This window comes from Heterodontus francisci, chromosome 5 (genome assembly GCF_036365525.1).
Source record: "Heterodontus francisci isolate sHetFra1 chromosome 5, sHetFra1.hap1, whole genome shotgun sequence".
NCBI lineage: Eukaryota > Metazoa > Chordata > Chondrichthyes > Heterodontiformes > Heterodontidae > Heterodontus > Heterodontus francisci.
The window spans coordinates 23,062,496-23,084,927 of record NC_090375.1 but is presented as its reverse complement, the minus strand read 5'-3'; the positions used below and the strand labels follow the sequence as shown (position 1 = coordinate 23,084,927).

General features: G+C 41.6%; 1 protein-coding gene across 1 annotated transcript in view; it reads left to right on the top strand.

The window, feature by feature from the left end:
* The first annotated feature begins 1,329 nt into the window (after nucleotides 1–1,329).
* Nucleotides 1,330–22,432, top strand: part of rnmt (RNA (guanine-7-) methyltransferase) — a 43,850-nt gene continuing 22,747 nt past the window's right edge. The window contains exons 1-6 of the mRNA XM_068030778.1: nucleotides 1,330–1,606; nucleotides 12,066–12,201; nucleotides 13,746–13,871; nucleotides 15,160–15,275; nucleotides 16,461–16,642; nucleotides 21,135–21,299. Of these exons, the coding sequence (XP_067886879.1) occupies nucleotides 1,457–1,606; nucleotides 12,066–12,201; nucleotides 13,746–13,871; nucleotides 15,160–15,275; nucleotides 16,461–16,642; nucleotides 21,135–21,299 (875 nt within the window). The 5' untranslated portion in view covers nucleotides 1,330–1,456. The remainder of the gene's footprint in view (nucleotides 1,607–12,065; nucleotides 12,202–13,745; nucleotides 13,872–15,159; nucleotides 15,276–16,460; nucleotides 16,643–21,134; nucleotides 21,300–22,432) is intronic.

Genomic DNA, 22,432 nt, shown 5'->3' with positions numbered 1-22,432 from the left:
GTCTGATTAGTAAGTTTGCGGACGACACAAAGGTTGGTGGAGTTGCGGATAATGATGAGGATTGTCAGAGGATACAGCAGGATATAGATCGGTTGGAGACTTGGGCGGAGAAATGGCAGATGGAGTTTAATCCGGACAAATGTGAGGTAATGCATTTTGGAAGATCTAATGCAGGTGGGAGGTATACAGTAAATGGCAGAACCCTTAGGAGTATTGACAGGCAGATGAGAAATAAATGCTCACATCCCTAGAACAAACAAAAAAAGTCTCACTCCTCTGCACTTGCCCTTAGCTGGGTTTTTTTTTTACCCTTTTGAAGTATTTATCCGATTTCCTTTTTGTGGGAAACGTAGCCCACTTATTAATAATTTACACCAAGTCAAACTCTGAAGAAGTAAGTTTATTTAACGTTCTTGCAAGATCGGGTGTCCTACAAGCAGGCACACCGATCAACATATTCAGTTCATGTTTATACAATACAAATCCATTTGTCCACGCCTTTATTTTACATTATTGGTTATAACGTATTATGACACTAACCTATCCTATGGTTGCTACAGTCTCCTCCTCTGTTTACTTCTCCCCCTACTCTAACTTTCTAGCCCCTAACTCTTGTTTTTGTTTTACCTTATTTGGCTCTCCATTGTGTGTGTTTTAACTTGCAGCTGTCAGTTACTCATTCACTACATCCTTTGTTCTAACTCTTGCTGTTTTTCTTTTCTCTGCATAAGCACAATTTTTAACTGCCGTACTGTCTCAAGGTCTTTACTCACATCCCCTTATCAGTTCCCTTGTTCAGTGATTTCATTATGTTGTGTAGACATGACTTCTTGGTAATTTTCCACAAGCTGTAGAAACAACATTTCAGTATTTTTTATTCTCACATTTTGAAAGTTACTAGTGAATCTGCTTCTCAGTCAGCCCACTCCAGATCACAACAACTCACCGGGTAAAACAAGAAAAATCCTCATGCCACCTCTGGATCTCTTGAAATAATTTGAGGTCATCATCTTTGCCTGAGAGTAGTTCAAGTTGATCTTCCTTTATCAAACCTTGCTGCTTGTGGGATCTTGCTGTGCGCAGTTTGGGAGCTGTGTTTCCCATATTAAAGAGGTAACTGCACTTCAAAAAGTACTTCATTGCTGTAAAGTGACTTGGAACATCCTGAGGTCTTGAAAGGTGCGATATAAATGCAAGTCTTTTTCTTGGCGACTCCACTAGTTGTAATGATTCCAATGGAGCTGTGGTGGTCTCCATGACAACCGCCGCCATGCGTATGAACCGGAAGGAGAAAGTGATGGGGGGGGGGGGTGTCAGAGTTCGCCTGGCAGCCGGAAGTAGTGGGAGGTTGGATAGGGTGTTGTGAGTGTGATTGCGTTTGAAGCGTTTTAATTAAATTAAAGAAGCGATCGCCCGGTATAACCCGGGAGAGCGACAGCCGCAGCCCCCAGGAAACATGAGCAGCTCGGCGGAGCAGGAGCGCCGGTCTCCGGGGAAGAGCGGCGCTGCCAATCCCAATCCCGCCACCGGCGTTAGAAGCCCCGAGAAACGCAAGCACCGGGCGGAGGAGGAGGAGGAGGAGGAGGAACCGGGGAGGAAACTCCGGGTAGGTGGTGGCTGTAGCGGGGGGCGATGGCCGGGGTCTGGGTGGGGAAGATTATGAGCCCCCGTAGGCACCAGTGGCTACATCATTTATCCAAATCTTGCACAAATATATTTGCTTTACAAAGGGAGGAGGTGGTGGTGTGGGGATGGAATGTGGCTCTGCTTGTAAAAAGGGGGCGGGCGGTGGGGGAATTGTAGCTCGTTTTGTGAAGGGTTGGGGTTGGGGGGGGGGGGGGGGGGGAGGAGCTGCGCCTTAGCTTCTAAAGGGTGTGGGCGGTTTACACTTCAGCTTGTAAAGGTTGGGGGCATTGCTGTATCGCCTCAGTTTGTAAAGGGTGGTTGCGGGGGGTTGGGGGTTTGCAACTCAGTTTGTAAATGTGGGGATGGGGTATTGGCTTCAGCTTGTAAATGGGGGGTGGGAGTTTGTGCCTCAGCTTGTAAAGAGAGGAGGGGGGTGGGAGTTTGTGCCTCAGCTTGTAAAGGGGTGGTGGGGTATTCGCCTCAGCTTGTTAAGGGGGGGGGGGGGTGGGAGTTTGTGCCTTAGCTTGTAAAGGGGGGGTGGGTGGGAGTTTGTGCCTCAGCTTGTAAAGGGGTGGTGGGGTATTCGCCTCAGCTTGTAAAGGGGGGGAGGAGGAGTTTGCGCCTCAGCTTGTAAAGGGGAGAGGAGGAGTTTGCGCCTCAGCTTGTAAAGGGGGGGAGGAGGAGTTTGCGCCTCAGCTTGTAAAGGGGGGGAGGAGGAGTTTGCGCCTCAGCTTGTAAAGGGGGGGAGGAGGAGTTTGCGCCTCAGCTTGTAAAGGGGGGGAGGAGGAGTTTGCGCCTCAGCTTGTAAAGGGGGGGAGGAGGAGTTTGCACCTCAGCTTGTAAAGGGGGGGTGGAGGAGTTTGCGCCTCAGCTTGTAAAGGGGGGGTGGAGGAGTTTGCGCCTCAGCTTGTAAAGGGGGGGGAGGAGGAGTTTGCGCCTCAGCTTGTAAAGGGGGGGGAGGAGGAGTTTGCGCCTCAGCTTGTAAAGGGGGGGAGGAGGAGTTTGCGCCTCAGCTTGTAAAGGGGGGGAGGAGGAGTTTGCGCCTCAGCTTGTAAAGGGGGGGAGGAGGAGTTTGCGCCTCAGCTTGTAAAGGGGGGGGAGGAGGAGTTTGCGCCTCAGCTTGTAAAGGGGGGGGGGGAGGAGGAGTTTGCGCCTCAGCTTGTAAAGGGGGGGAGGAGGAGTTTGCGCCTCAGCTTGTAAAGGAGGGGGGTCGGGTCTTCGTCAGCTTGTAAATGGGGGGGGGGGAGGTGGGGGTTTGCACCTCAGCTTGTAAAGGGTGGGGGGGGGAATTTGCCTCAGCTTGTAAACGGGGGGGGGGGGGGGTTTGCACCTCAGCTTGTAAAGGGGAGGTGGGGGGGCGGGGTAGCGCCTACATTTGTAAATGTGTTCGGTTCCGAAGGAATGCAGATACGTTGTAACCTCATCCACAATAATCCCCATTAACTGTACATTCCCTCCGTTGGCGTTGATGATCTGAAGCAGTGATGATGCCTGGTAACCCCTGGTGACTTTTATGGTTGAGAAAGTTGCCATTTTTGTTTTCTTGTTGTAATCTGTTGAGGATAAGAACAACTGAGAAGTGTCTGATAAATGGGCATGTTGTTGCTAATTCGAGGTCAGTGATGCTGAAGTCAACTGAAGAATCCACTGTCTCTACAGATGTGAGTTTTGGGCACTGGCCATGAACAGTAACTCTCTTCCAGGATAAGGGACAGTGGATATAGGCTGCTGTCCCAATTTGTGCCAGGGTTCAAGTAAGGTGTTGAGATTGAAGGTCCTATCTGTACTTTATTAATTCGTGATCCCCACTGTGCCATTCGGCAATGACCAGGTACTTTCCTTCAGGGTTTCTCTTGCACATTTGATGTATAAAATTCAAAAGGGGCTTGACCGGGTAGATGCTGGGATGATGTTTCTCTTGGCTGGGGAGTCGGGAACTAGCGGACATAGTCTGAGGATAAGGGATTGTCCATTTATGACTGGGGTGAGGAGAAATTTCTTCACTTAAGGGGGTGAATGTTTGGAGTTCCGGATCCCAGAAAGCTGTGTGGATGCTCAGTTGTTGAGAATATATTCAAGACCAGACAATTTTTTTGGTTTATACAGGAATTGAGGGATATGGGGATAGTGTGGGAACGTGGAGTTGAAGTAGAAGATCTGCTATGATTTTATTAAAAGGTGGAGCAGCCTTGAAGGATCAAATGGTCTTATTATGTCCTTATATTTAATGTGGCTTTGGCTGACACCGAGGGCGGAGGTGGTACCGTAGTGGTAATGTCATGGGACTAGTAATCCAGAGCCCAGGCTAATGCTCAGACATGGGTTCAGATCCCATCACGGCAGATGGTGAAATTTGAATTCAATTAATAAATCTGGAATTAAACCATTGTCGATTGTTGTAAAAAAAAAAACTCATCTGGAAGGAAATCTGCTGTTCCTACCTGGTCTAGCCTACAGGTGACTCCCGACCCACAGCAATGTGGTTGACTCTTAAAATGCCCTCTGAAGTGGCTTAGCAAGCCACTCAGTTCAAGGGCAATTAGGGATGGGTGATAAATGGTGGCCTCGCCACAGATGAATAAAAATACCTAAGCATGCCACTTTGGCGAAGCGTAGTATTGAGAGGCTACAGAATGGTATCAGCATTGTGCTAGTAGATCGCTATGCCCACACTATTTCTGTTTGTGAAAAATAACATCAAACCTTGTCCTCCTCAGAGTGAGCAATTATAAATACATGAATCCAATATAGGTTCAGAAAGGAAGTGTAAAGAAAGTATTGAGACACTGCAATGAAATTCAGTGAAGTGTCTGATAAATGCAAATAAAATTTGGAGTTCATATTTCAGCGACCATTTGTTTAAACATAAGTTAGTACAGCTGGATTTGACTGTTTTATGTATCTCTCCCCTGAACGCACACTTTGGATTGTTCAGTTTAGAGCTGAATTGACTGCTTTCTCTTTCTCTTCTTGAAGATAGCTGTTCTTGCTGAAGGGTGATACTCCCCACTCTGATCTTACGTCAGTTGTCTTTTCCTCTGAGTTTGGGGATTGAGCTGTTTGGTTCTGGGGATCATTAAAACTGAGCCAGCAGAAATTGTAGGGTAGTTATTGAGTTACAGCTGTAGTCATCAATAGAGGTATGGTAGCATAGTGATTGTTATTGGACTAATGATCTGGAGACCTGAAATCCCACCATAACAGCTGGGGAATTTAAATTCAATTAGTTAAAATCTGAATCAAAAAGCTAGTCTCAGTAATGACCATGAAACTACCAAATTGTTGTAAAAATCCATCTGGTTCTTTAGGGAAGGAAATCTGCTGTTTTTACCTGATCTAGCCTACATATGACTCCAGACCCACAACAATGTGGTTTACTCTTACATGCCCTGTGAAATGACCTGGCAAGTCACACACCACTACCATCTCAAGGGATGGGCAGTAAATGCTGGCCTTACCAGCAACACCATAAGAAATAGGAGCAGGCGTAGACCATGTGGCCTGTCGATCCTGCTCCGCCATTCAGTACGATCATGGCTGATCTTGGGCTTCGCACATGGCTGACCTTGGGCTTCAGTTCCACTTCCCTGCTCGCTCCCCTTATCCCTTGATTCCCAGGGAGACCAAAAATCGATCCCAGCCTTAAATGTATTTAATGATGGAACACCAGTTTAAGAAGTTCTCTGTTCTTTCTCAGTAATGTCTTAATCACGACCTCGGAAAAGCAACTCTACTGTACCAGTGCAACCTTTCCACTTTCAATTGTAGCCATTCATATGCTTTCTTTGAGCAAGGTCACTAACTTGTTTCCAAATTAGGTTCACTAGAAACCAGTTTAAGACTGCCTATATTCATTTAATTTTGGATTCACAGGTCAGCAGTCATTTTCATTATTAACATTTAAAATAGATTCATGTAATAGCTGGCCTTGAAGATAAGCTTAACTCCTAAGAACATATCATAACATAAGAAATAGGCGTAGGAGTAGCCCCTCGAGCCTGCTCCGCCATTCAATAAGATCGTGGCTGATCTGATTGTGGCCTTAACTCCACTCCTACCTGCTCCCATAACCCTTGACTCCCTTGTCAGTCAAAAATCTGTCTAACTCAGCCTTGAATGTATTCAATAACACAACCTCCGCTGCTCACTGGGGAAGAGAATTCCAAATGCTAACAACCTTCTGAGAGAAGAAATTCCTCCTAACTTCTGTCTTAAATGGGAGACCCCTTAATTTAAAACCAGAAAGCTGGCTCAACCGTGGCTTACAAAAGAAATTAGGGATAGTATTAGATCCAAAGAGGAGGCATATAAAATTTCCAGAAAAAGCAGCAAGTCTGAGGATTGGGAGCAGTTTAGAATTCAGCAAAGGAGGACAAAGAGGTTGATTAAGCAGGGTATGAGTTTAGTGTACGAGAGTAAACTTGCGGGGAACATAAAAACTGACTGTAAAAGCTTCTATAAATAAGTGAAGGGAAAAAGATTAGAGAAGACAAATGTAGATCCCTTACAGTCAGAAACGGGGGAAATTATAATGCAGAACAAAGAAATGGCAGACCAATTAAACACATATTTTGGTTCTGTCTTCACAAAGGAGGACACAAATAACCTCCCAGAAATGTTAGGGAACCAAGGGTCTAATGAGAGGGAGGAACTAAAGGAAATCAGTATTAGTTAAAAAACAAATGGTGCTTGGGAAATTAATGGGGTTAAAGGCTGACAAATCCCCAGGGCCTGATAATCTACATCCCAGAGTACTAAAGGAAGTGGTCCTGGAAATAGTGGATGTATTGGTGGTCATCTTCCAAAATTCTATATACTCTGGAGCAGTTCCTACAGATTCAAAGATGGCAAATGTAACCCCACTATTTAAAAAAGGAGGGAAAGAAAAAACAGGAAATTACAGAGCAGTTAGCCTTACATCAGTAGTGGGGAAAATGCTAGAGTCTATTATAAAGGATATGATAGCAGAACACCTGGAAAACATGAACAGGATTTGACGATGTCAGCATGGGGTTATGAAAGGGAAATCATGCTTAACGAATCTACTGGAGTTTTTTGAGGATGTAACTAGTAGAATAGATAAGAGAGAACCAGTGGATATGGTATATTCGGATTGTCAGAAGGCTTTTGATAAGGTCCCACATAAGAGGTTAGTGTGCAAAAATTAAAGTACATCGGATTGGGGGTAAGATACTGGCATGGATTGAGAATTGGTTGACAAACACGAAACAGAGTAGGAATAAAAAGATCTTTTTCCGGGTGGCAGGCAGTGACTAGTGGGGTACTGCAGGGATCAGTTCTTGGGCCCCAGCTATTCACAATATATATTCATGACTTGGGTGAGGGAACTAAATGTATCCTTTCCAAGTTTGCAGATGACACAAAGCTGGGTGGGATTGTGAGCTGTGAGGAGGATACAAAGAAGCTCCAATGTGATTTGGACAAGTTGGGTGAGTGGGCAAATGCATGGCAGATGCAGTATAATGTGGATAAATGTGAGGTTATCCACTTTGGTTGTAAAAGCAGAAAGGTAGATTATCTGAATGGTGATAGATTGGGGAAGAGGGAGGTGCAAGGAGACCTGGGTGTCCTTGTATACCAGTTGCTGAAAGCAAGCATTCAGGTGCAGCAAGCAGTTAGGAAGGTGAATGGTATATTGGCCTTCATTGCAAGAGGATTTGAGTACAGAAACAAGGATGTCTTACTGCTGTTATACAGGGCCTTGATGAGACCACATCTGGAGTATTGTGTGCAGTTTTGGTCTCTTTATCTGAGGAAGGATGTTCTTGCCATGGAGGGAGTCCAAAGAAGATTTACTCGGCTGATTCCTGGGATGGCAGGATTGACGTATGAGGAGAGATTGGGTCGACTAGGCCTATATTCACTAGAGTTTAGAAGAATGAGAGGGGATCTTGTAGAAACCTATAAAATTCTAACAGAACTTGACAGGCTAGATGCAGGAAGGATGTTCCTGATAGCTGGGGAGTCTAGAACCGGGGGTCACAGTTTCAGGATACGGGGTATGCCATTTAGAACCGAGTTGAGGAGAAATTTCTTCACTCAGGGTGGTGAACCTGCAGATGGTAGTGGAGGCCAAGTCATTAAATATATTCAAGAAGGAGATAGATATATTAATGCCAAAGGGATCAAGGGATATGGGGAGAAAGTGGGAACAGGGTACTGAATTAGACGATCAGCTATGATCTCTTTTGAATGGCGGAGCAGGCCTGAAGGGCCGAATGGCCTACTCCTCCTATTTTCTATGTTTCTAAACTGTGCCCCCTAGTTCCAGATTCCCCCAAGAGGGGAAACATCCTCACAGCATCTACCCTGTCAAGCTCCCTTAGAATCTTATACGTGTCAATAAGATCATCTCTCAATCTCCTAAACAAGGAGGGGGTGGAATGGTGGTTCAGGCTCAAAGGGCCGAGTGGCCTACTCCTCCTCATTCGTATATTTGTATGTAAACTCCAGTGAGTATAGGCCCAACCTGCTCAACCTTTTCTCATAACACAAACAAAGTAGAGTGGAGAATGCAGCCGTTGATCTTTTTTTTTATTCATTCATGGGATGTGGGCATCACTGGCTATGCCTAATTGTCCTTGAGAAGGTGGTGGTGAGCTGCCTTCTTGAACCGCTGCGGTCCATGTGGGTAGGTACACCCACAGTGCTGTTAGGAAGGGAGTTCCAGGATTTTGACCCAGCGACAGTGAAGGAATGGCGATATAGTTCCAAGTCAGGATGGTGTGTGACTTGGAGGGGAACTTGCAGGTGGTGATCCCATGCATCGGCTGCTCTTGTCCGTCGAGGTGGTAGAATTTGCGGGTTATGAAGGTGCTGTCGAAGGAACCTTGGTGCGTTGCTGCAGTGCATCTTGTAGATGGTACACACTGCTGCCACTGTACGTCGGTGGCGGAGGGAGTGAATATTTGTGGATGGTGTGCCTATCAAGCAGGCTGCTTTGTTCTGGATGGTGTCGAGCTTCTTGAGTGTTGTTGGAGCTGCACCCATCCAGGCAAGTGGAGAGTATTCCATCACACTCCTGACTTGTGCCTTGTAGATGGTGGACAGGTTTTGGGGAGTCAGGAGGTGAATTACTCACCGCAGGATTCCTCGCCCCTGACCTGCTCTTGTAGCCACGGTATTTATATGACTACTCCAGTTCAGTTTCTGGTCAATGGTAGCCCCAAGGGTGTTGATCCCTCTACCTCTCGCATGTTAAGCGAGCATTCTTCCATTTGAGCCACATCCCCTGTGCTGTGAGATTTAATTTAAACAGTTACAACACAATTATGTTCTGAAAACCGAAGTAGGTTTTGCATGCCTAATTGTAAATAATATGCGTCTTGCTATAGATGCCCAGTTTCTTTTATTTGTATGTGGGATGAATCCACAGGCACGAAATTTGTGGGTTTTTTGGCAGTGAGGTGTCAGCGTTTAGTTGCGGACTGTCATTCACTATTCTGCCACAGGTTGTGCTGTGGGCCCTCCCCCAGAGTCAGCAATCAGTGAAATTAGTTGATCTGGTGAGACCTTCCTGCTTTCTGTTCTCACATTGCTGTTCGAAACCGCATAAAAGGTTAAGTATTGTTCAGTATAACTGGGGTTTTAACTGCGAACTGAGAAATAACTACTGCTGGACAACTGACCTGGCCCTGAAAAAATGTTTTAATTGTGGAATGTTGTTAAATGTCTCCCTTATGATTAATTACTAGATGTTTAAAATTTATTTTAAAGTTTGTTCGTGGTATTTTAACTTCTCCCATCATCCTGTGTACGTTGTGTCCCAATCTTTATTTTGCTCTCTGTAAATTTTTTTTAAAAAGTGATTTGATTATTAGTGCTTTTCATTTCCTGGTTGGCTGTCTGAGAATTCTTTATTATGATAGGCAGCTTGATGGCATCACTGCAGCTCCACGCTGGGCACCCATTAAAGAGCGCTGCAATCAATTGCATGTTAAAGTTCTTGCTGCAGCGGTTGATGAATCTGTCAGGGCAGCTTTCTTTGAGGTCAGCAGCGCGCGCCCTTGCTTTGCTGCTGATTGCCAAATCCGGGCCACAGAGCTACATTGAGTCTACAGCATAACAAGCCCATTTGGTCTGTGCCAGTGTTTACACTCCACATGGCCTTTTCCCACCCCTCTTCATCTAATGCCATCAGCATATGCTTCTAGTCCTTTCTCCCTCGTGCTTGTCTGGAGCTTTGCCTTAAAGGCATCTATGCTGCTTGCTGCAACTTCTTGTGGTAGCGAGTTCCACATTCTCATCACACTTTATTAGTTGCAATCTTGTATTTATGGTTTTTAGTTGTGGTCTCACCCACAAGTGGAAACATTTTCTCCATGTCTACCCTTTCACCCTCTTCCATCATAATAAAAACCTCTATAGGATCACCCCTCAGCCTTTTCTGGAGAAAAGAGCCCAGCCTCTTCAGTCTTTTTCCTGATAGTTATAGCGTCTCAGTTCTGGTATCACCTGTATGAATCTTTTTTGCACTTTACCCAATACCTCTATGACCTTTTTATAACATGGAGACTGGAACTGTGCATAATGCTCAAGTGTGGTCTAACCAAGGTTCTATGAGTTTAAGATACCTTTCCTGCTTTTCAATTCTATCGCTCTAGAAATGAATTCGTGCTTGGGTTGCTTCTAAGGACTTATTAACCTGCATCAGTACTTTGTGATTTGTGTATCTGTACCCCTAGGTTCCTTTGTTCCTGTACCCCATTCGGACTTTTGTAATCCAAGCAGTATGTGGCCGCCTTGTCCTTCCTACCAAAATGAACCATCTTCACGCTTGTGTATATTCAAATGAATTTGTCAGTAACATGCCCATTCTGCTAATTTATTTATAATTTCATGTATTTTGCCACATTCTTCCTTCTGTATTAACGTGAATATTTTTGCCATTATTTAGGTTTAAATGAAGGAAAAATTGAGTCGCCATGTCTTATTTTTTCAGTATGGACCTCTAAAAGTTGTAATTGCATCAAACCAATTGGAATTAAATTTAGCCTGTAACTGGGCATCTGAAGTTCACTGAGAGCTGTATTTGTCCATAATGGGATTGGATACACTGGGTTTCTTTACTTATTGAATAGCCTTATTTGTCCTTTATAAATAGCTTTGCATTTTGAACTTTTTAAAGCAATTAAATTATATGACAGCAATTTTACATCAGATGCATGGTGGCTACAGGTGAAAACACCAACCCCCGAAAAAGACATGATGGTACACACACGTGATGAGCTTCAGACTTGATAATGCTCATGGGCTGCATTAAATGGAGAGTGTGATGACAGGAAGACTGGTAGCCAAAAGGGGTACAGTGTTAGAGCAGTAATGCCTTTAAATGCATCTACCGACATGCAAGATAAATTTTAATGCAAAATAAAGATCTTTGTAGATTATTGCATCTCATTAAAATGAGTTATAGAAAGATTTCAAAATCGATATAGAATCATAGAAAGTTTACGGCACAGAAAGAGGCCACTTGGCCCATCGTATCTGTTCCGACTGAAAAACGATCCACCCAGTCTAATCCCACCTTCCAGCATTTGGTCCATAGCCCTGAAGATTATGGCACTTGAGGTGCATATCCAGAGTCCTTTTGAATGAGTTGTGGGTTTCTGCCTCAACTACCCTTTCAGGCAGTGAGTTCCAGAACAGAAGGCAGACAGAGGCAATTATTGGAAGGAAAGAGCAACAGAAAACTAGGAGAGGGAAGCAGAGAAGAAAATGGATGACATATAATGGACTGGATGCAGTTGACCTATGTAGAATACGTGAGGGCAGGACAGACAGGTGGAGATCCATGGCAGTCAGACTTCAGGGAAACGAACTGCAGAAAATGTCTTTTTTTTTCAAAATGCATTTCCATTCCTGTCTGATAATAGATTCCTGTTCTGGAAAAAAAATCAGGATTTTGTTTAAACTTGCCTTTGAAACTCTGTGTTCAAAATATTATTGGATAAAATCAACACTATCTGGAGTTTCATAGAGCAACATCACTTTAGAAAAGCAACGTAGAGTGATGATGGCCAGGAATGGATGTGGGAGGACTTGACTTTAGCCTCTGTCAATAGTCCATTAATAACTTTGATGCATGAAACCTACAGCAATAGTATGTGCCTCCTGTATTGTGAGAAATCTACTTTGCATTTTGGTAGTAAATTTTGAGCGTTTTGCTAAGTCCTAAATGTCACTGGTAGAAGTCTCGCACTGATCGGAATGTTGACCATATGGTTGCTTTTGCAAAAAGCATTCTGTAAATCTACTGATAAAATTAGTTCATGGTGAAAACTGTTACTCCCCGTTCGCTGTATAATTTCTCTACCCATGTCATCAAGAATCTTTTCAAGTTGAGATCTGCAAACAATTACACAAAGCATATTTTTGTACTAGACTTTTCAACTTTTATTTTTGTTTCTTTGAATCAGAAAATAGATGAAGGACACTGCAGTAAAGTGGCTGCTCACTACAATGAGCTCCAAGAATGCGGATTGGCAGTTCGCAATCAGAGTCGTATCTTTTACATGCGCAACTTCAACAATTGGATCAAGAGCGTCCTTATTGGTATGTTTGTAATCTGATTTATATTGCATTTCTACTTCAAGGGAAAAAAGGAAATCTTGTATTTATATAGCGCCTTTCACGACCTCAGGGCGTCCAAAAGCACTTTACAACCAATGTAACATAGCCGCTGTCGTAATGTAGGAAATGTGGCAGCCAATTTGCGCACAATAAGCTCCCACAAACGGCAATGTGATAATGACCAGATAGTCTCTTTTTGGGTGCCGGTTGAGGGATGAATATTGGCCAGGAAACAGAGGAGAACACTCCTGCTCTTTTTCAAAGTAGTGCCATAGGATCTTTTGCATCCACCTTGAGTTTGAAATTTCAGTAGTTGATCAAATAATCTGTAGGGCTCTTTAAAATAAAACGTGCATAGGCTGAATATGTTGGAATAGACTGCCAAATCTGAGATTCAGTATAGAAAGTCTTTGATTTGGATGCTATCATATTTGTATTTTAACACTGAATAGTTGAAACTGTAGAATTGTCAGTTATTTACATTGTTTTAAATGCATATCTTGGTGATTACCAGGCAAAGGTCAGAAGATACCCTGAATCACGAGAATGAAGATCAGTCAGTTGATTCCCATCGCCTAAACACAGAAATGCTTGGAAATCACTGCTGTGTCTCCATTCTATATTCTTTCCCCCACAATCATGTGCACTATGGAAATAGGGAGGATTTTGTTTCCCGTGTATAGTGGTGGCATTGGAATGGGATTTGTTGGGTTACAGAACACTTAATCATTGTAGTGCAATTGCTGCAACTTTGAGTTGTCTGTATTAATCTGAAATAGTCAAGCCATGCTATTATGTACTTGTAAAGTTGTCATCAAGTGGGCCATTTTACATCGTAGAAAGACTGGAAAATACTAGAGATCTGAAATTAAATTTGCAGTAGGAAGGCAAGCATCTGAAAGAGAAAGATGGATTTTAGGGAGAAGGGGAGGCGATAGTGTAGTGGTAATGTCAGAGGTAGTAATCCAGAGGCGCAGGCAAATGTCCTGGGGACACAGGTTCAAATCCCACCATGGCAGCTGGTGGGATCTAAATTCAGTTAATAAAAATGTGGAATTGAAAACTAATGGCACCAATACTATCATTGATTGTCGTAAAAACCCATCTGGTTCACTAATGTCCTTTAGGGAAGGAAATCTGCCATCCTTGCTTGGCCTGCATGTGACTCCAGAGCCACAGCAATGTAGTTGACTCTTAACTGCCCTCTGACATAGCCTAGTGAGCTATCAAGGGTATTTAGGGAAGGGCACCAAACACTGGCCTTGCTAGTGACGCCCACTTCCCATGAAAGAATAAAACAAAAGATTTGGATGTGACTACTCATCCGAATGAGATTACAAGTTATGATAAAATGTAACCTTGACTTCTAGCTGTGCATGTCTAACATTTTCTGCTATCATTTCATGGCTCACCATGAACCACGTTGGTCTCCAAGTAAAAACGAGGTTTAATAGTTAATAAAAGGCAGGCTCTGAAATTCAAGAAATGTTGAGATAAATTGCAAACATCTTTATTGCTTATTGCAGGAGAGTATCTTGAAAAGGTGAAGCAGAAGAGTAGACGCAACATCTCTGTCTTGGACCTCGGTTGTGGAAAAGGTGGTGATTTACTGAAGTGGAAAAAAGGACAAATTAGCAAACTGGTTTGTGTTGGTAAGTAATTTGCGGCGGAGACAAGAGAAGAGACTAATTCCATTTTGGAAATTGGTCCAGAACTGAGCAGTTTATAAAACATTTGGATTGTGTGCTTCACTCTTATCTTTGAGTTGGTGCATGAATTGTCATTAAAGATTTTTAATAAATTTAATTAAAATATAACTTAATTTTAAGACTTAAATAACATGCAGATTCAAACGATAGTTTTTTAAGTTTACCATTTTAAATCCTTTTTTAAAAAGAAAGAAAATTGTTGGAAAGAGCTACCTGAACATGTTTTTGCTATTTTTACTAAACCAAGTCATCAGCACTTAAGATTTAAATAACGGCAGCTGTTTGGCAGTTGCTAAGTCCAATAGAGTTGAATTAGCATACAGTTCAATTTATTTGGTTACTGAATAATTTTCCAATTTCATTCTGTTTTTAGGTCCCTTTAAGCCAGTTTCCTCCAATTGAGATCAATTCTGACCACTTAATTTAATAAATTTCTTTCACTATTCATTAACCTCTTGGCAAAATGGAGCTTGTGTTATCTTTTCAGACCTCGGTCTATTTTAGCATTTAAATTGTGAAATAATTTCATATTCATTCCTGGGATGTGGGTGTCGCTAGCAAGGCCAGCATTTATTAACCACCTCTAATTGTCCTTGAAAAACTGGTGGTGAGCTGCTGCCTTGAACTCTTAAGAGTCACTGGTGAAGATACTCCCATTGTGCCGTGAAGGAGGAAATTCTGGGATTTTGACCCAGTGACTGATGGAACAGTGACACATTTCCAGGTCAGGAAGGTATGGGACAAAGAGGGGAGCTTGCAGGTGGTGGTGTTCCCATGCGCTTGCTACTCTTGCCTTCTAGTTGGTAGAGGTTGCATGTTTGGGAGGTACTGTTGCAGAAGCTTCAGCAGTACATCGTGTAGTGGTATACAATGCAGCCATGGAGTGCTGGTGGTGGAGGGAGTGAATGTTTACAGTGGTGGATGGGGTGCCAGTCAAATGGATTGTCTTAGGTGGTGTCAAGCTTCTTGAGTGTCTTGCAAAGGAGACGTCCTTTTGTATTCAGTATTGCCTCATTGTCTTTCCTATTTTAAATGCCATTTCAGGCTGGACTGGGCATTGGTCTATTGTCTCAGAGGTGCTATTTCTGGCACTGAATTTACCTAGGAAATTGGAGAGAAGGAGCACAGTGTTGAATGAAGAAGTACAAAATTCATAAGAAAAATTGTATCTTCATGTTCAATTCATGAGAATGATTGATTAAATGCTTTTTCACCCGTCTTCCTCTAACAGATATTGCTGATATTTCTGTGGAACAGTGCATTCAGCGATATGATGACATGAAAAGCAGAAGTTATTCGAATGAACATCTTTTTGCTGCAGAGTTTATAAAAGCGGACTGCACCAAGGTAAAATCCTTCAAATTTAGGAATATCTGTGCTTCATTTCTATAATTCACCATAATATAATTTTACATTTTATGAAAATCTTAATAAATGTAGACATTTTGCAACATTTAGAAGTATAATGTTGCTATAAAATTGTCCTTTTTAATTTAGCAGTAATGAATCTATAATCATAAATTCAGGAAGATTTTTTTTGCGATAATCCATTGTTTTATTCATAATCTGGTTACTAGCGACCCATAACTTTTTCAGTTTTTACAATACCTTGTACTTTTCCAATACATTTCCAAGTTATACAGTCTGCTTCTGATTCACATTTGTTTTCAATGATTTATCCAATCAGTTGAATTAAGCTGAATTGAATTAGCAGATAATTTGTATTCAATTATAAATTGAATGGAGTAAACTATACATGAACCTCTCAGTAATTTGGAGCTTGTGTTAGTTTATAATAGGGGGAACATACAAGGTAGAACAATGGGATTCGTTTTGGACTGCTCTTGCAAAGAACTGTTATAAACATGATCAGTTAACTGGCCTGCTTCTTTACTGTAAACCTCTGGTTCCAAAAGACCTCTGCAGTACAGAAGTTGGTCAAAATGTCAATTTTACTTTGACAGCTAAGTAAATGGGTGTAATCATTTAGCAAAATGTGTATAATCTGTGTCAGGAAACGCATTTGGCTCTCATCTAAGTGAGTCGAGTTGGTTGCTCCTGCTACAGCATTGCATTCTTTCTCATCTGGAGATTGAGGGAGACTAGATGTGGGTGGCGAGTGTCTACTATCTAAGTAGGCTGACGCTTGGTGAATTAATTACTAAATACAGTTATTGTGACTGTAGCAAAATCAATTTTTAACTAGAGGAGACTTTATACATATCTTCAGTAAATCTCCTCTGCACCCCCTCTCCTTGATATCTTTCATAAATGTCCATTAAAGAAAGTTGGAAACTTAGTTATGATTGATGTGACTAGGGGTAGGGTGTAAAATGTGCATAAGGCTTAGTTTTTTTAAAAAAAGATTGGTCACAGTGCTATATGTCGCAACATAACTGGAAACACACTCAAAAGAGGCAGGTGGGAAAAAAGTTGTTTTAAGAATCATATATTTTTACATTCTTGTTATGCTGTTTGGTTTCAGTATTTATGTACAATTAATGTAAATGCTTTTACTGTACTTTTTTGTAGGAGTTACTGACTGAGAAATACCAGGATCCTGACACAGTCTTTGATATCTGCAGCTGTCAGTTTGTCTACCACTATTCCTTCGAGACATTGCAACAGGCAGACACCATGCTAAAGAATGCCTGTGATCGCTTGCGTCCTGGAGGGTACTTTATTGGCACGACACCAAATGCTTTTGAACTTGTGTGAGTCTAAGTTTATCTTGGTGTGAACAGTTTTATCCTTGCCAAATAATGCAACGTGTGTGTGGGAAGAAAACGATGGCAAGAAGATTGAATGACAAAACCCTAAATTAGATTCACACTTCCAGAAGTGCATTTAGTTGTGTGTCTAGGTCTTCCCTGGTAACTCATTCCATAGCTGTATCTTTTGGGTGAAGTAGTTTTGCTTTAATTCCCTTCTTGCTAATGTTTAACTTGTGCTGATTGGTATTTGAATATTTCATTGTGGTGACCAATGTTTTGTTTTAATAGTTTACTTTATAACCATAGAAACCTTAATTATATCACCTTGAAGTTATTCATTTTCCAAAGGAAACAAGCTCAGCTGCTTCACCATTCCTCAGTGAAATCACATCACCAGAATTATCTTTTGTTGTTTGCGTCTGTAACTGCCTCCTGTCATACTATCCTTTCTCAGATTAGCTGATCTGAAGACTCCAGGTGTGGGTGTGACAAGTACCTTGTTCAACAACAATGTGTTTTTAGCTTGAACTTGATTCCTCTTCTAATACAATCCAGTATCTTGTCTCTTTCACTACATCCAAACACTGTTCTGTTGGGTTCATAGATTTACCAACTCAAACTCCAATAACTTTCCTGATTTTTATGGACTGAATTTGCCTTCTTGGTTCTTTGTTCCCATATTTGAGATTGTGTTCTCCTGCGAGTGGTTTACCCCTTGATTCTGCAGAGTTTCCCCTCTACTTACAGGAGTGTGACAGAAGAGATTCCCACTTGCTTGCAGCTGCAACCGCACTCTCAAATCTCAACAACATCCAGGACAAACCAGTCAGTTTGATTGGCATCTCATGCACTCACCTAAACATCCACTCCCTTCACCAGCAAACTATAGTTGCAAGGTATACCATCTACAGGATGCTCTGCAGTAACTCACCAAGATTTTTTTCAGCAGCACCTCCCAAGCTAATGACCTGCACCATCTAGAATGACAGAGGCAGCAGGTGCATGGGAACCCCATTCCCTTCAAACTGCCCTCCATGTCACATGCCATCCTGACTTGAAGCATCATGACTCGGTGAAAACCCTGCAACTCCCTGCTGAACAGTGCTATGGACATACCTTCGCCACACAGACTTCAGTGGTTCAAGAAACCCCACCACCATTTACTCAAAGTCAACTAGGGATGTCCACATCCTGAGACAATGAATTAATGTTTCATTGGATTTGTGAGCATAATATATAAATAGGAGCAGGAGTAGACCTTCGAGCCTACTCCACCATTCGACATGATTATGACTGGTCTTCAACCTCAACTCCACCTTCCCGCCTTATTCCTATATCCCTCAAATCCCTTAGTCTTCAAAAATCTTTCAATTTCTGTCTTTTAATATACTCAACAACTTAGCATCCACAGTTCTGTTATATTCCAGAATTCTAGGCTGTGAAGGATAGACCTGGAGCCAATCTTTATATACTTTTATAAGCTTTTATTTAGAGATGCACATTACAAACATGCACCACCTCACCCAACGACCACAGCTTCTTCAGTCTGTTCCTGTTTTATATAAGCACATGTGAATCCCCAGTTAATGCCCTCCACCTGCATACAATTAAACACAATTAACACACTGGGGTGAGAATTCCAAAGATTTGCAACTCCTTTGAGTGAAGAAATTTCTCCGCATCTCTGTCTGAAATTGCCATCCCCGTCTTTTGAGACTGACTGTGATCCCTAGTTGTAGACTCCCCAACCAGGGTCAACATCCTCGCAGCATCTATTCTGTCAAGCTCCTTCAGAATATAGGCCTAATCTACTTGATCTCTCCTCATAGGACAATCCCCTCATCCCAGAAATCAGTCTAGTGAACCTTTGTTGCTCTCCCTCTAAGGCATATATATCCTTCCTTGGATAGCACTCCAGCTGTAGTTTCATCAAGGCCCTTTATAATTGCATTATGACTTCTTTACTCTTATACTCCAATCCCTTTGTAATAAAGTTTGATGTACGATGTGCTTTCCTAATTGCTTGCTCTACTTGCATGCTTACTTTCTGTGATTTGTGAACAAGGACACCCAGGTCCCTCTGAAGACCAGCATTTCCTTGTCTCACTGCACCATCACTTAGATTGCTCATCTCTGCCTCTGCAACATTGACTGATCCTGCTCCTGCCTCAGCTTATCTGCTGCTGAAACCATGCATTTGTTGCCTCTAAACTTGAATATTCTAACCCATTCTTGGCTGGCTTCTCATTTTCTACTCACAGTAAACTTGAAGTTATCCAAAATCATCCATGTGCTTGCTGACCTATACTGCCCCTTGGTTAAACAATGCCTTAATTTTAAAATTCTTGTTTCAAATCCCTCCATGGCGCCTCTCCCTATCGCTAACTTCCTCCATTCCTCTGAGATATTTGCACTCATCTAATTCTGCCTTCTTGAGCATCCCCGATTTTAATTTTGTCACCATTGGCGGCCAGGCCTTCTGTGGCCTGGGCTTTAAGCTTTGGAATTCCCTCCCTAAACCCCTCTGCTTCTCTACCTCATTTTCCTCCTTTAAGTTGCTCCTTAAAACCTACAGCTTCTGACCAAGCTTTTGGTCATCTGTCCTAATATCTCCTTATGCGGCTTGGTGTCATATGTTTTGTTAATACCCCTGTGAAGTGCCTTGGGACATTTTATGTTTAAGGTGCTATATAAATACAAGTTGTCATTGTTTTTAAAAAAAAAAATTCTCCTTTTTCTATTTTTCCTACCAAAGTGGATAACTTTTTACACCTCACATTTTGTCTGCTAAGGTCTTCCGCACTAAACTCTAACTTGGTATCATCAGAAATCTTGAATATATTACACTTGGACCTCTCATCTGTATCATTGACATACTGTCATGGAACAGTTTTTTTTCTCCTTTGATTAAAACAGTGTTGCCCTTAAAAACTAAGGTACAGTGTGCCACAGCTGCACCTGTCTCTTAGGCCACAGCAGGAGAGAGATGTCACATGGTGCACTGAAACAATTTGACTACATGCAGGGACTGGCTGAAAACAGTTTTGAGAGACACCAGCGTAGTGTCTTGAAGGAAGAGAATTCTCTCAGCAGAAATTCTACAATGAGCCATAGGCTGTGTTAATTGCCTAAGAAGGAAAAAAAAACTTTTGAAAAGAACATTTGTATTGCTGGAGGTAGCAAAATTCCTTTTCTTAACTTCCAATCTAAGAAGTCTTTGCTTCAAGATTGACTCTCGACTGATTTTATTTTCTGGAATTCGCAGTAAAATAAGAATTGTGTGATGCCTGCTGCAGCTGAAGTGCTTTGAATGCCTGTCAAGTAAAGACTGTTCATCAAATCTGCGTAGAGACTTCGAGTGGCATCTGATTATTTTTTTCTACACTTGGATACCTCACCCATCAGGAACATAACCCACAAAGACTTACAACCCAGTTATTTATTTTTAAGAAACAGCTAATTTTTAAAACACTGTTTTAAATTAAACAGTTAACTGTTAGATTTCAAATATATGTGTGAGTGCACAGGGGTTAGGTTAAATAAGAAGTTATAAGGTCTTTAGACATAAATTTATCTTAATAGTGTTAAGGTTTAGTCTATTAATAAATAGTTAATTTGTTGTCTAAAGATACCTGGTTTGGTGGTGTATTTCATTCTGAAGGTGAAAGTGTTTAATTTGGCTGTTTTACGGTAGGTGGGAAAACTTAATATGCTGCGAATTGACAGTGCATTGCTCCCACCTTGATCGTAACATATACATTGTAAATAGCTGACCCTTGCCACCTATTTGCCAAGTTAATCCAAAATCTAAAGCTTGCTGAATTTGGCTCATTGGTCCTTCTTCCTATATTTGTATCTACCAATTCTGAGATTTTGCTTATGATATGACATCCCAAGTCGATGCTATATTTTGGAGGTAGATGGGGGCCCCAGGACTGACCCCAGTGGAGCCTACTTTGTAATCTTTGTCAACCTAAAAAAAAAAATTTGCATTTTATGCCTATCCTCTTTTTCCTGTCCTTCAGTTTTTCGTGAAGCATGACATTTCATCTCTTAATCCTGGACCCGTTACCTTGCCTATTAATTGCTGACATGGAACCTTGTTTTATCATGTTGGTGTTATCTTACAAAAAAAAGTCCCCTCTGGCAGACATTAGCACCCTTACCTGAATCCATCTTGATTCTCCTTTCACAAATCATACTTTGTTAAGTGGTGCCCACTTCATCTCTCAAAATTTAGCTTTGTTTCCTTCAACAAATGTTTCTAGTTTCTAATTGTCTCTTGATCTTTTTCAGTTCTGTTGGCTACTTTCTAATAATTTAGTAAATTATATCTGTCCTTAACTACTATTACAATGCAAATTGTGTCTTCTAGGTACTTTAGCTAGTTTAAGAGGATCTGACATTTTTATAACCATTATTTACATTTTTTTTTACTGACAGTTTACAGTCATGCATTAGCATTACTTCAGTTTCTTTCTTTCCTCTTCAGAAAACGCCTGGAAACATCAGAAACCAACTCGTTTGGAAACAATTTGTACAGTGTAACATTTCAAAAGAAAGGCGAATACCCCCTCTTCGGCTGCCAGTATGACTTTAACTTGGAAGGAGTAGTTAATGTCCCTGAATTCCTTGTTTATTTTCCGCTGTTTGAAGAGTAAGTTATTTGACCATTTTCTCAACACTACAATCCAGTTCTAATTCAAAATTAGTAACCTCAGTCTAGCAATGCTGGCTCAATTGACTTATTGCTTTGGAAATTTACATACAAATGGTACAAGGAGATTAAGGCACCACAATGTTCAAAATTAACATCTTCCAAAAAAAAAAGAACTTTAGACAATTGTATTGCCTTAATTGTTAGAATATGACCTTTATCTAGCAAAAATGTCGTCTATCGTGTTCTAATTAATTTTTTTTATGTGCACTGTACCAGTAAAACATTTTAATTTGAAAGTGGATAGTCACTTGGATAATCCTTGGATTGAGAGCTCCAGGGAAATTTAATTTGTACACCTGATGGTAAAACAGATAATGCCTTTGCAGCGTGAAAAAGGAAAGAACTTGTATTTGTATAGTACCTTTCATGACCTCAGGACATCCCAAAGTGATTTTTAGCCAATGAATGATGATTGAAGTACAGTCACTGTTATGGGAATTGCGGCAGCCAATTTGCTCATAGAAAGCTCCCACAAACAGCAATGTGATTGTGACCAGAAAATCGATTTTTCTAAAAATCAAGATATGGAATCAGTTTGGGAAGAGATAAGAAATAGTAAAGGTAGGAAGTCACTTGTTGGAGTAGTTTATAGGCCCCCTAACAGTAACCACACTGTAGGACGAGGAAGATGGGAAAGAATAATGGGGGTTCGTGAGAAAGGTACATCAATAATCATGAGTGATGTAAATCTACAGATAGATTGGACGAATCAGATTGGCAAAAGTAGCCTGGAAGATGTGTGTTCATGGAGTGTTTTCGGGACAGTTTCTTAGAACAGCGTGCTCTAGAGCCAAGCTGAGAGCAGGCTATACTAGATCTGGTACCATGCAGCGGGACAGGATAAATTAATGACCTCATAGTGAAGGTGCCCCGAGATAGCAGTAATCACATGATTGAATTTCGCATTCAGTTTGAGGGTGTGAAAAGTGGATCTAAGACTAATAAATTTAAATAAGGGTAATTGAGTGTTTGAAGACCGAGCTCACGAAAGTAAACTGGGAAATTAGGTTAAGGGATAGGTCAGCAGAGATGCAGTGGCAGACATTTAAGGAGATATTTCATTACACTCA